Genomic DNA, 12767 nt, shown 5'->3' on the forward strand with positions numbered 1-12767 from the left:
GATTCTTTCTCCCCTTGTTCTTTAAAGCATCTAGGTAGCCACAAGCAGGCCAGAGAGGATTGAAATCTTTGCATCAACGTCTCACACACTGAGGTGATAGCAGTAATGGGAAAAGGAGGAATGAGCCTTATATTCTAGATAATTTAGCAAAGGTACAAATGTGGAAAAAACTGACATGGAAGTTTTTTTACACTCAGACTAGCAAGCAGCCTCCTTCCCCACTGGCCCTTGACACAATTAATCAGAGTTCAGTATGCAAGTTACTAGCAAGACAAATAAAGCTAGTGGCTGGGGGTGAACTGAGCACTGTGTTTCACAAGGACGAGCACTGAGCTGGCACTTGAGCTAAATGTAATCACACTTAATAACAGAGTGTAACACATGTATATATAAAATAAATTTAAGAAGTGATGACCTGCATGTTTGTTACAAAGATTAAAAGAACCCAGATCTTTGCAGCGAGGGAGACACTAGAGAACTTCTAATAGCCAAAAGGACAAGTCAAAGAGCTGATCCAGAACTATGGGCAGTAAAAAGACTTATTTAAAAATATACTCACCTGAATTCTCCTTTGTGATTTATTTGACTTAAATGGAAACAATATTAAACTTTCAAACAAACAAAATAGTTCAATGTGGCCATGGCTTCCTTGTCTAGTAGGAACTATCGTAACACAGAAAGGGACACAATCAACAGTACAATCTGACAGGGGCAAATGAGCACTGAAAGACAGCTTTTATGAAACAGGAACGGTCACTTTTGCTTACAATGATGCACCTAGACAGGCAGAGAAGTGGAAGACAATAGAATACACCAATGTTACAACACAATCAAACAGACGGGCCCAAAAACATGTCCAGTCTTGTAGGGAATATGGGTGAATTCCCTGCAATCCCTTGTCATTCAGGAATGCCGTACAGCCCTGCGTGCACTGTGTTAAAAACTGAAGAGCTCTGTTCCTGTAAGCAAATTACCTTTTTGCTAAGCCGTTGATTTTCCTTTTCCAGTTCCACAAACTTTAGGCTGCTCTCTCTGGAGGTCAAGGAGGCATCTCTCAGCTCTTGGATTGTGTTCTGCAAGCTCTGATTATCCTTCTCTAGCTTCAGTATGCGACTTGAAGCACATTCATTCAACTCAAACACAAAGGACTTTCTGGCTGTTGAAACACGAGAATCAGAAGATGGTACTAACCAATTCACAAACATCTCCCTTCCTAGATTCACTTGTATGATGAAAATTGCAGCCAGATCCTTATCATTTTAGCTTGACTGCTAAGTAAACACTTTGCTAAAAAGAGAACCCATTTTAACCGATAACAGTTGTCTTTAATAAATAGGGAAGTATCTGAACAAATAACCATCTTGAAAGTTACTTTCCTAACTCTTCTCAAAGTTGCTTTAACCATGTTAGCAGCATGTTTAATATTAGTAGCAAAATATACTTTGATACCCTCTCCTACTTCCATCAGAGGAAATAAATTGAGGCAGAAAAACAACTGCAAAGTGTTTGCTAAAACAGCAAGATGGTGCACTCCCAAAAGCTAGTGGAAACGTTGGTATTTGATCATAATTTTGTAAGAATTTTTTCTGTAACTAAATGAGTTCCAGTGCTTACATCCACAACTACTTCATGAAGAATATGCTGAATTAGGGAGGATATTTTACTACTAGGTGCACAAGCACAAGACATCCATCAGAATGTTGATCATACAGAAATGTCTGAAGTTGAAATCTCAGAACTAACAAAATTTATGCAAGTTTTACAACAGAGATGTTATTTAAGTATTTGTAGCCTCCTTGTTCTGTTTATTTCTCTGCTCAGCACCTGAATAATTATAAGAGCAACCTTCTGTTTCACATAGAATAATTGGTACCCTTCACCTCAAAACCACATCTCATATGAAACTGACTTTAATACTGTCTTTAAGTCTCAAAATTATTCATTCCTGCTAAATTACCAGCACTACCGCATACAGCACACTGAATTTCAGACTCTAAACTGTCACTTTAGAATCGGCAAGTTTCCGAGAATGGTGAAATCCCATTTGTCTCTTTTACAGAGCATCACCTGGAGAGGTTTGGCCAAATGAAGACTTGAAGAATAAATATTTACTAAATACTCCACTTGAGTTCTGTCCTGAAGCAAAGCCCAACTAAAAGACTTTTTCCCAATCTTATTTTTAAAATTATTTTGAATAAAATATTCCAAACTAGCAGGTAAAATCTGTATTCTGCCACCCTCACACTCAACATGAAATCCAGGAACAGGAAGTCTTCTAAGAGAGCTTTGCTGACTGAGTCTCTTTGTACAAATAAGCTGCATTCAGAACAGCAATAGGCTTTGAAATGGAACTTCTTAAAGACAATTACTGTAAAAGTAGGACAGCACTTCTGGGAAATAATTTAAAAGTTTCAAAGTTTAAGGTTTTTAAAATCAGGCTTCCTTCACTAAATTTTTTTTCCTACTGAAAACAAAAGATTACTGATGTTCTCAGTTCTTCTTACTCTCTTTCTTTGGTTAATCAGAGAGGTTCTGGAGATCCAGTGCTGAAACGCTAAGCATTAGTGCAGTGAAGGAATCTCATCTTTTTTCACTTTTTTTAAACCCCTCTGTTGAGCAACTGTTGAAAGTTATGTTTGACAGAAATTAATAAATAAGAGATAACAAAATAAAGCTAGCATCCTTCCTTCCATTACCTCACTAGTGAAAACAAATCAGGAAGGGAGCAAAACTTGTTATTTGAAACAAGCCAGAAAATGAGATAGTTTTACATTTTCCTGAAATACCTTTTATCAAAATTATTAAGTTGAGAGAACTGTGTTTTTCCGCACTGATTAATACAATAAGCAATATCCTTGATTACACATAAGGAGGAATAGAGTGCCATTCACATCTCAGGCTAAGGTAAACCTGCTCTGCAAGATTATTAATTAAAAGTAGCAATTAATTAGCCATTAATCTTAGTAAAGAGAACTCAGATCCTAGACAGCAAGTAGATTTGAGAATTAGTGTCAGGCACACATTCAGTTATTTTACAAAACAAGGCTATTTTTCTAGACAGCTTTACTGAAAACTGAACATCTGCTGCTTTGATTTATTCCTTTGTCCAAGTTAAACTGTTCCTGGTACACAAAGCCAAACTTGTAAGTCTTAGCAGAATCAGGTGAGTAATCAATAAAAGCTGCACACCGAACTGCATGAAATAGCTTATCTTTCCCAAGTTCCATTTAGCATTGTTATTTAGGCTGGTATTATAGATGTAATGAATGTTAGACACAGAAACCAATGCTAAAACCTGACTTGGTGAATGAAGCATTAGTTATGTTTGTGATAGTGACGGAAATAAAATCAACCATTCCAAAAAATAATCAGCCAGTTATTTTAACTGTACACATTTTTCAGTACCTAGTAAAAATAAATGACTTCAGCATACACTACTTCCTGGGACTTAAAGACCAGCTAATTGTCTGTACTAATTCTACTAAAGAATACTAAAGATCACAGACTCCTCCCAGCCATTCAGTTAGAAGTATCCAGTGTTGGGTGTGACACTTCTGCTGTGTCATTTAAAAAGCTTTCTTTTTTAAACTTTTATCATTTTACTTAGAAGTCACTTTCTCTGATGAACAAAACCGAAGGAAAACATTTTAACACTTTCCAAATAAAGTAAAAGAGACTAGAAGGAATACATTTTAGAAGTTCCAAAAAATGAAGTTCAAAGTCATGTGGCTGAATGAGGGAAGCTCTCAAAGCTTAGATTCAACTTCTGGGCCTGTCTCAGTCAACCAATCTATCTACTCCAAAAGAGACCACAAGCACAACAGCTGCTACCCCAGCTGGTACTCACTATCTGCAAGATCTGTGCTTTTAGACAGTTGTTCCAGTTCCCAGCCTAGGTGTGCAGACTCGTTCATGCTCTGTTTCTGTGCAATCTCCAAGACCATCTTCTCCTCCAGCAGCTCTTCAATTCTCTTCTTGTCCATGTCCCGGTCCTGTGCAAGACATGGATGAATGAAAATACACATTCAGTTTATCTGCAAGATTGTTCTGTCAGTTGAACTGCTACAAGCACAACACATGTTGAGGGTAGAATTATCCTTTAGTATTGTGTGCTTTTATACTGAAATACATGTAGAGCATTAAATGTTTGCTGTGGGCTACTGTCAGTGCCACAGAATGCAGCATAGAGACACCCACCTGGCCCTGTTTAGAGTCAGCTCAGGTCCATGACACACTTGGATGCAGGGTGACTGGAGTGAGAAAGTACTGGGTGGTTACAGGGCCAGTGCAAGCCAGAGCTAGTAAGGCAGGCTGGACTGAAGCTGTCTCTTCAAAAGCATGTAGCATCATGCACCAACACAGAAGAGACTCTGCAGGTATAACCTTGAATTCTACTGAGCTTCTCCAATTCATCATGTCAAATTTGGATCCAGTCATATGGATTGGCAAGTAACATCTGCCTCATAATGTGGGTTTTAAAATATCCAGAATGCAGATCTGGAGAAGGAATCTACAGTTGCTTCTTGTAATTATTTTGGCCATTTGCATTTGTGGGACCTCAAGTGGTGCCTCAGAGGGTCCCAAGTTTTCAGAAAGCATTACCCAAAAATTCATCAAGTCACCTAGAACAGTATCACTCAAAATCACCAGCCACTTTGGAAAAGCTGGAGCATGGCATGACCCTTATAATACCCTGAATCAGTCTTTTAGCAGAACTCCACACAGCACCCTCAACACCTTAGTTTCCAACCGACCTTGTTGGAAACCCTTTACAGTTAAACCCACAAAAATTCAAAACACCAAGAGATAAGAGGAGCACTGTTAAGTAAAATACAAGAGATGAAAAAGTATTTATTATTTCTAGTGGGATTATAAAATCCATCATTGCTTTTTGTTTGTAGGCAATAATCTGCCACTTATGTTTCCTTGTCTATGAAGCAATAAGCCATGTCTCTGATTTACAGAGAAATAAATTGTGGAGTTTTGTGTCCTTTATAGCAGTAATGGATTCTGAAAGTCATTGTAATGGCTGGGGGTTTTGTTTTCAAGAAGAAAGATAATTTACTACAGTATATTTCATTTCCTATATCTAAGAGATTTCTACTTAACTGTCAGATTTTAACATCTCCGTTATCAGTATGTATGAAAGCAATCTGTATTTTTAAATTGTGACATACCTTCTTGTATAAAAGTAGCATTGGCAATATTTACACTGCTAACATAATATTTCAAGAAAGCATGTACACAAAGTTCAAACTAAAGACATCTTTAAAAGCACTCTTGATTTATTTGCCTGTATCCACTGGTTTCTGTGACAAATCTGTGACCTAGCATAAAAAATTTAAGTTAAAAAAATTAGCATAATGACAAAGAGAGGGCATACCAGCTCTACATCATGAAGTTTGGATTTCAGCTGCAGATTTTCCTTCTCTAATTCGTGCAGTTTATCACCACGAGCTCTTGCCATTGTTAGCTGTTCTTCTAGCATGGCCTTTGTTTCAATTAATATGATGTTGTCCTCTCTTAACTCCTAGGGAGAAAAAGTAACGTTAATCTTTTGACATGCCACCTGGTCTTTGAAAAGTCAGTTCTTTCATAAACTGACATTGTAAAACAAGAAATAAATCCGAAATGTTTCTCTGTTTCATAAAAAAGTTTTTACCTGACATTTGAATGGGAGATTATACTATGTTTGTCTGTGTCATTAATGCAAGTAAATCTAATATTCCTTATTGGTTTTTTCCAGAATTTTAGAAGTTTAATGGAGTTCGTTTTGTTTTATATGAGGCTAGATCAAGAGATGCACCAAAGAGACAAGACACAGAAGAGCAACTGTTCAATTCCAATTCCACTGCTATACTACTATTTCCTTAGCCAATTCACTGTAGTCCCCAGTTTCCCCAGTTTCAAAATAGATTATGTTTATTTACTTTCAAGGGATGTTATAGTGTATTCAAAGCACGTTGGGGAGCACTATCTATCAATATATACTCTATCCATATCCCTGTTTTAGCACGCTTACATGAAAATGTCTGTCTAATAGTTTCTCTCATGAACAGAATTTTGATTCACTGAACAAGAGAAGTTGTTTTATACTTAACACACACAATAAACATATGAGCATTAACTGCACAAGCCATATCGCTTATCCATTACAGCTTTGGTATCTGTTTTTCTGAGTAAAACCTTAACCTGCTATTCTGCTGTAGCCACATAATCAGAAACAAGTTACATACACTGCACTCCAAACATTCCGTGCAAAGCAACAAACAAAGCTCTGTGCATTCAAATATCTCATCTCTAGAAATATGAAATGTCCAAAGCATAAGATCTGGCCATGTATTCTTGGTCACGTTTTAAACACATTTGAAGTATGTCTTATTTCAAGTTATAATACCTCATTGCTAGCTTTTACTCTTGTTGATCCTCAGATAAGTCTTCAGTCAGAGACAGAATCTTTATTGGCAGGAATGTATCAGCATTTAAAAGATTAAATGCATACAGGATGGATTTTTGCCCAGAAGAGTTATAATGGGGGAAGAAGATGATTATTTGATGCTCTAAATAAGTTTTCTGTTGCCTGTCTTTGCTTTCCTCCCTCCTCCTCCCATTCCTTCCCCTGCTCCAATGACATATGCAATAACAGAAAATGTGCACACAGGCCGGATAAAATGCTTATGGCTTGCCAAGTTTATTCCTGGACAACCGTCTTCAAAATGTGAAGCTTCTGCTGACATCTGTGTTCATGTCTGCTCTCTCAGACCACAAACATCCAAACCAAGTAGATTCCTGAAAGATCACCAGGCATGAGCAAACCACTTGCACTGCTTAATCAGCAGCTACCTTCTCATTTTGGGGGGAAGAATCAGCCTTAGGAGGCCTTAAGGGGCTCAGTTACTTGAAAAAAAAAAAAAAAGAAAAAGAAAAAAGGAAAAAAGAAGATGGCTGTAAAGCACAAGATAAGAGTATCTGATGATAGCCTCTCGTCTTGCCTTTTGATACTACATGGGGCAATGATTTAATGGCCTTATATAGCAAGTAATCTTAGTTGCTGCATCTTGACTGTAGATGGCATAATATGGAAAGTCTACCTTATGTAATACCCTATTACCCTTGATCTCTCAGTAGGTCAGCTACCAACTTGCAAAATGTGAGAGGAAAAATTTACCTACTACAGTAGCATTAAAAGGGCAAGTATGTTAGTGCTTGTAAAGTGGTTCAACTAACACAATTAACATGTCTGAGTAAGCAAATAGCTAAAATAATAACAATACTGGAAGACTGATTTCATAGAACCAGCATTTTGGGCCAAGTCTGATCTAACAGGGTCAGTTCAGGGTGGGCAAACTAAAAAAGCTGACACTAAACAGATGACAGACCAGAGGAAGTACATAACACAATGTGCTGAGTGTCATAAGCTGCCAGAATACCTGTACTGGAAAAGCAGCATGGCAAGAGTTTACTTTGCTAGATCATCACACTCAATCTGGACCACAGCCCTAAAAAGTAAGGTGGTGTCTGACCTCAAAAACATGGCCTCAGAACTATCCCCAAAACTGCCTACCAAGCAGGAACTAGTTATTTTAGTGTCTCATGAAGAGTCAAGCTACGTGCCAAGCACACACACATATCCAGGCTCTGGTACAAACCATACATCACTGGGAGCTGCAATATATGGAAGACTGAAGCACTTTCCATTGAGTGCCCAGGAGGGGTGGACATGTCAGTTCAAAGCAGTTCTGATGAAATCTTAAATTAATAACCTGGTGGAAATGCCTGCTATGGCAAGGTCAACATTGCTCACTGGTGTACCCATGATCTGAGGTTGTCTTAATATTGAGAAGTTCGTATTATTTAAATAATTACTCCATGGGAGCTGGGAGCCTTGTAGAGTTACATCTCAAGCCCTGGAAGGTAAAACTGTCCTAACTAGAACATGTCAGCACTAACATCTCACAGAAGTTGCTGGGATAACACAGTTGACCTAAAAGTGTGTCTGGCTACAAATAACACTTGTTAGGCAATCAGCAGGTGGTGGTGCTTCCACTGGAATTAAGGTTTATTTTTTCTTTAATTAATAAACCCACCAATGTTATTTTGTAACTATGAGTTTATTTTTAAATTGACAGCAAAAATAGTTGGCTGTATATTTTTTAAATACACTGAATTTACTAGGCAAGGGATTAAAACAACCCTTTGTTTTATACCACTTAAATTGTGATGGCTTAATATCCAATGTATAGAATTCTACTTTTGTAGTTTCTAAAATACATATTGTGGTTTCATCCTGTATCACTGTGCCTTGGAATAGCTTTAAGAATGTGCATTGTGTACTCATATGGTTACAATTAACTCTGGGAGTAAATGGGTGTGTTGCTACTGGAAAACATTTTCAGAAACTGAAGTAGCAATCAGATTGTTTAAATCTGAAACTAGAGAATTTGCACATGCATCCAGTCCCAGTTATACAACAGAGTTCAAACCCCTCCCTTCTGGCAGTTCAGAAGCTGCCCCTACTGAGTTGTGATTCAGTTAACATCTCGTGACAATCACACAGTGCCTTGGACAGCTATATGAAAACATACAAGGATGCTTTTGCTTTTTTTTTTTAGTGTTCATGGAAATTCCTCCTGTCATGCTGCATGGAAATGTGACTGCAGTGAGAAAGAAGAAGAATGGATAAGGCAAACTCCCTGGCCTCGGAAAAATAATCTGATCTCCTGGAGCAGCACAAGGTGCAGAGGAATGCCAGAGGGAAGCTTTACACTGGAGAGAGAAGCACCCCTTTGGAGGAAGCCCTGCATTAAGCCTGTTCCTCCACGTTCACAGTTACCACCTCATTTAGCCACCCCAGCAGGAAGGTCTCCAGAACATGTTCACCTCCATGTCCCTTGAACGATGGTCAAATTAAAGTGTGATTTCTGAACAACTTTGTCAAGACATACACAGAAGGCAAACACCACACATGCCTAAATGTGTTACATTCAGAGAAAAACTTGCTCCTTCTGCAATAGCTCCTTAAATGTCTTCCTGCCACCACTGCTGAATTGTATTACAAGTAGTTTCTGAAAGCACGTAAACTTGCTTGCAATTCCTAAAGCTTGTCATGGCATCATACACAGAGCACATTCTATCTTTTTGGCTCAAACTACCAAATGTCTATGTGAGCTACAAGGAGGAAAAGATTTTTAAGTGCTCAATGATTTCTGCATTGACACACAAAGGTAAACCCACTTTTTCTTCTCACATACCAGTTTGGCACTGCCTACTAACAACCCTGTCAAGACCCTATGGGCCTTAAGGTATCGCGTTACCATAGAAAAGTGGCTTATGCTGTACTTTACGCACCTACATTTTCATTGCTGTGCCTCTGTACTATTTGTTCAGGTCTTGAGACTTAAAGCTTAGGAAGCCAGCTACAACCAGTAAATGCCACAAGATGAATCAGCACTGTACGGTCTAGTGCAAAAAATCTCTACCATATTACATCCCTATACGTATCTTACAACTTGGAATTGTAAGCCAGTTTTTGAGGTAGTAGGAGGAATCTGAGCAGACACTGAACTGACTCCAGCCATTAAACCTTTTGGAGGGGCAGAGGAAATGAGACAGGTAAGACAGAAAACTGAGGGACCATGGAAAGTTGAGTAGTGGCTGCTATGCTCAGCCTTTTTGCTACTCCATGACCCTAAAAAAAAAGACTGGAGTAGTGCCCTGTGGAACCCTCTAAATGTATCAGCATGAAAACCAGTGGAGTTTGCCTGACACTGCCACCGCTCAACACTGGCAGTCCATGGCTGTGCCAAGACTTGATCAACGATGGAAGAGGGAGTGGTGAGAATGTGAAACACTCTGGCTATTCTAGACCACAGAGCAGCCTGCAGACAGCTGTGCAATCCTGCTACATATTAGAAGAGCTCAGCCCCTACAACAGTGACAGCTTATGCTAGAGGCCACACTGCAACCTGGAATTAGAAAAGTGACATATTGATGAGAAACATTCTTTGTCCCACTACTGTATTTCAGGGAGGTATCCTCATAGAGCCAACACTCATCTCTGACATTCAATACTTTCACCAAAAACTGGCAGGGTGGAAGGAGGAGTGAGGAAAGTTGGAGCAAATTTGAAACTGAAGTGGAGATCTCTTTACTGAATGATATGTTAAGCAAGATTAACATGCAGACAGCAGAGCAAGAAACTGCTAGCTCTGGGACAAGCACAGAAGCTGAGAACTCAGGAACAGAAATAGCTACATCCTTGATCTCAGATGAAGACAAGACTAAAAAACTCCTCTCCTAGCCCCAGCTAAATTATCTGAGCAGCAGGTAGAAGCAAAGTGACTCTAGTGCACAGCCAGGATGCCATGCTGATAGCTAGTGTGCCAGGCTAATGCACAACTGATTTGCCAGCTTGAGGGAAGAAAACAGAGTCAGTGTTTCATACATCCTAACGTAAACTGGGAATTACTTAGAGGGAAGACAGGCTTTTGTAGTCTATTACTACATTTAATAACCATCCATTTTAGTGAACCTATTCATAAGAAGCAGCATCTAGCTGGCCCCTTAGGTTAGAGGGGGTGGGAGTGGGACTCACCTACAAACTAGAGTTTATAGAGCAGAAATAAGGTCTGCATTCTCAGCCAGAGGACTGGCAAATGTGAGTTTCAACACCACTCTTCTACCTCAGACGTGGGATTTTATCTAATTATAGTGAGGTTGTCAATTACTGAACCTCCATGTGTTCAGCAAGCCTGGATTTTTGACTTCAGCTGAGTGTAACATATGTGGATTATTGAGAGTTTAGTGGAGAATGGCTCAAAGATCTGAAAGGACAGAAAATAAAAGCAGCCTGACCTAAATTTAAAGTCAGCCATGCTGTGAGCAATGAATTTGTTTAGATGATCTCCAAGGTCCTTTCCAGCCTAAGTTAATTAATAATTCCATGATGGGCATAGCTGTAAATGACTAAGCTGAGTAGCTGGCGCTACTACTGGAACAAAGCTATACATTTTTCATTCACATACCCTACTCAGTGCACTGGGGAAGATGCAAATTTTCTCTCCTTTCTACTACAAGCAACAGTTGCAAAAAGGGGTGGCTAGAATTTGTCATCTGAAGTCATGCTTAAAAATACCCAACCATTTTAACAACAGTTGCATTCGTTGCAAACCCCTAAGGAAAAACACCCAGACATTCATTAGCTAATTTACACATGACAAAATACTGGTCAAAGGAACAACTCTGAAGCCTAGGCATCTTACCTAAGAGGAAATTTTCAAGGCTAAAGATCTTGATTCTCGAGAAGCAGCATCCAGAAAATTCTATCCTGTTGAGCCACATTATGCTGAACTAAGTAGAGTTTATTAAAACTATTGGGTATTTATTTTTTGTGTGGACCAAGTCCTTCTTGCCACTGAAAGACATTTTAATGTTGCTAAGTCAGTAACTATGATGTATGTTATGAAATTTGCTCTAATGTTTTGCTACGGTCAGCTCAATGACAAATGACATGTGAACTGGTAACACAACAAGAGCCAAACATTAAGGATTACTCAGGAAATCTTTCTCCCAGTTTTCACTTGCCTCCATGCGAGCTTTGTAAAAGTCCACATCATGAAGTTTTTCTTTGCACCGAACAAGTTCCATCTCAAGTCTCTCCACACGGTTTGCTTTCTCTCTCAGAGAGTCAAGCTCATCTCTGTATGCTCGGGCAGAGCGAGCATCTGAGGTCAGGTGGATATTCTGTGAGAAGCAGGAAGAAAAATCTAAGTCAATTTTTGAAAGCATGCTCTTTAAACTCTGTTTTTATTCATCATTTACATATTTTAAGTGAAGGCAAATAGCATTCCCCTGGTTCAGGAGTAGAAGAATTCTCCTAACTAGCCAGTAAATTCTCTACAAGATGGAGAGAGGTTCTTCAGCCTGTGGGGACTGACATTTCTAGTGCCTGATGCTGCATAAGCTCCAGGCGTTACTAGGCTATTTGCAAGCTAAACAGATGAGACTGCTCTCACCAGTTAAGTGGAAATCATAGCACTGCTATGCCATAGCCATAATCAAACAGCTTGCTGGAGTAACTTGATTTCTTCATTGAAAGTAGGCATAGTAGTATTTTTACCTTCACACTGAAAGGGGCTTTTTTAAATAGGGAAGACTGTCACAGTAAAATGAACACATCTTACCTCTTGTTTTATTTTTTGCAGCTCCAGGGTGAGCTGCTCAACTTCATGTTTAGAATCTACAAGCTGCTCAGACTTCTCTTCCCTGAAAAGGATTAGAAAAGTCTTAGTAAGAACTCCCCCCACCCAGCCCCGAAACAATATTGATTATACGGACACTGCTGGGAATCTGGAAAGGAAGATAGAAATCTCCTAGCATAGGCTGAACATAGAGCCTCTTTGTCATGACAGCTTCATAAAAGTGAGAGGTTTTTTATCATTATACCATACACATGTCATGGATCTCGTTTGCAACTCTATTCTTCTACTAAGTACCTCTGCTGAAATCTCACTGGTGCTACTGCTGTCACACTAGCTTCACTAATAACTAAAAAGCGCAGCTAGCAGTTGGCATTTTGAAGAGGGGAAGAGAAAGATGAGACAAAAAGAAAAATGGAAGTAGCCATCACACTGTGTTTAAAGACCAGTTAAAAAAAAAGTAAGATGGAACACCCATAGTAGCTTCCTACTGCTGTGAATAAAAAATTTGGAAGATGTGATTCTGAGAGCTCCCATGGAAGCCAGTGTACTGAAGCCAACAGGCATCTG

The 12767-nt window shown here is 39.0% G+C and overlaps 1 protein-coding gene across 5 annotated transcripts in view; it reads right to left on the reverse strand.

Annotated features, from left to right (window-relative positions):
- The window catches only part of CCDC88C (coiled-coil domain containing 88C), a 100278-nt gene that overhangs the window by 34039 nt on the left and 53472 nt on the right, over positions 1-12767 (reverse strand). For all 5 annotated transcript variants that reach the window (XM_075103724.1, XM_075103723.1, XM_075103722.1 and 2 more), the window contains exons 9-13: positions 12183-12264; positions 11584-11742; positions 5384-5530; positions 3848-3992; positions 975-1156 (exon numbers count right to left, since the gene is read on the reverse strand). In XM_075103724.1, the coding sequence (XP_074959825.1) occupies positions 975-1156; positions 3848-3992; positions 5384-5530; positions 11584-11742; positions 12183-12264 (715 nt within the window). The remainder of the gene's footprint in view (positions 1-974; positions 1157-3847; positions 3993-5383; positions 5531-11583; positions 11743-12182; positions 12265-12767) is intronic.

Source organism: Phalacrocorax aristotelis, chromosome 9, assembly GCF_949628215.1.
Source record: "Phalacrocorax aristotelis chromosome 9, bGulAri2.1, whole genome shotgun sequence".
Classification (NCBI taxonomy): Eukaryota; Metazoa; Chordata; class Aves; order Suliformes; family Phalacrocoracidae; genus Phalacrocorax; species Phalacrocorax aristotelis.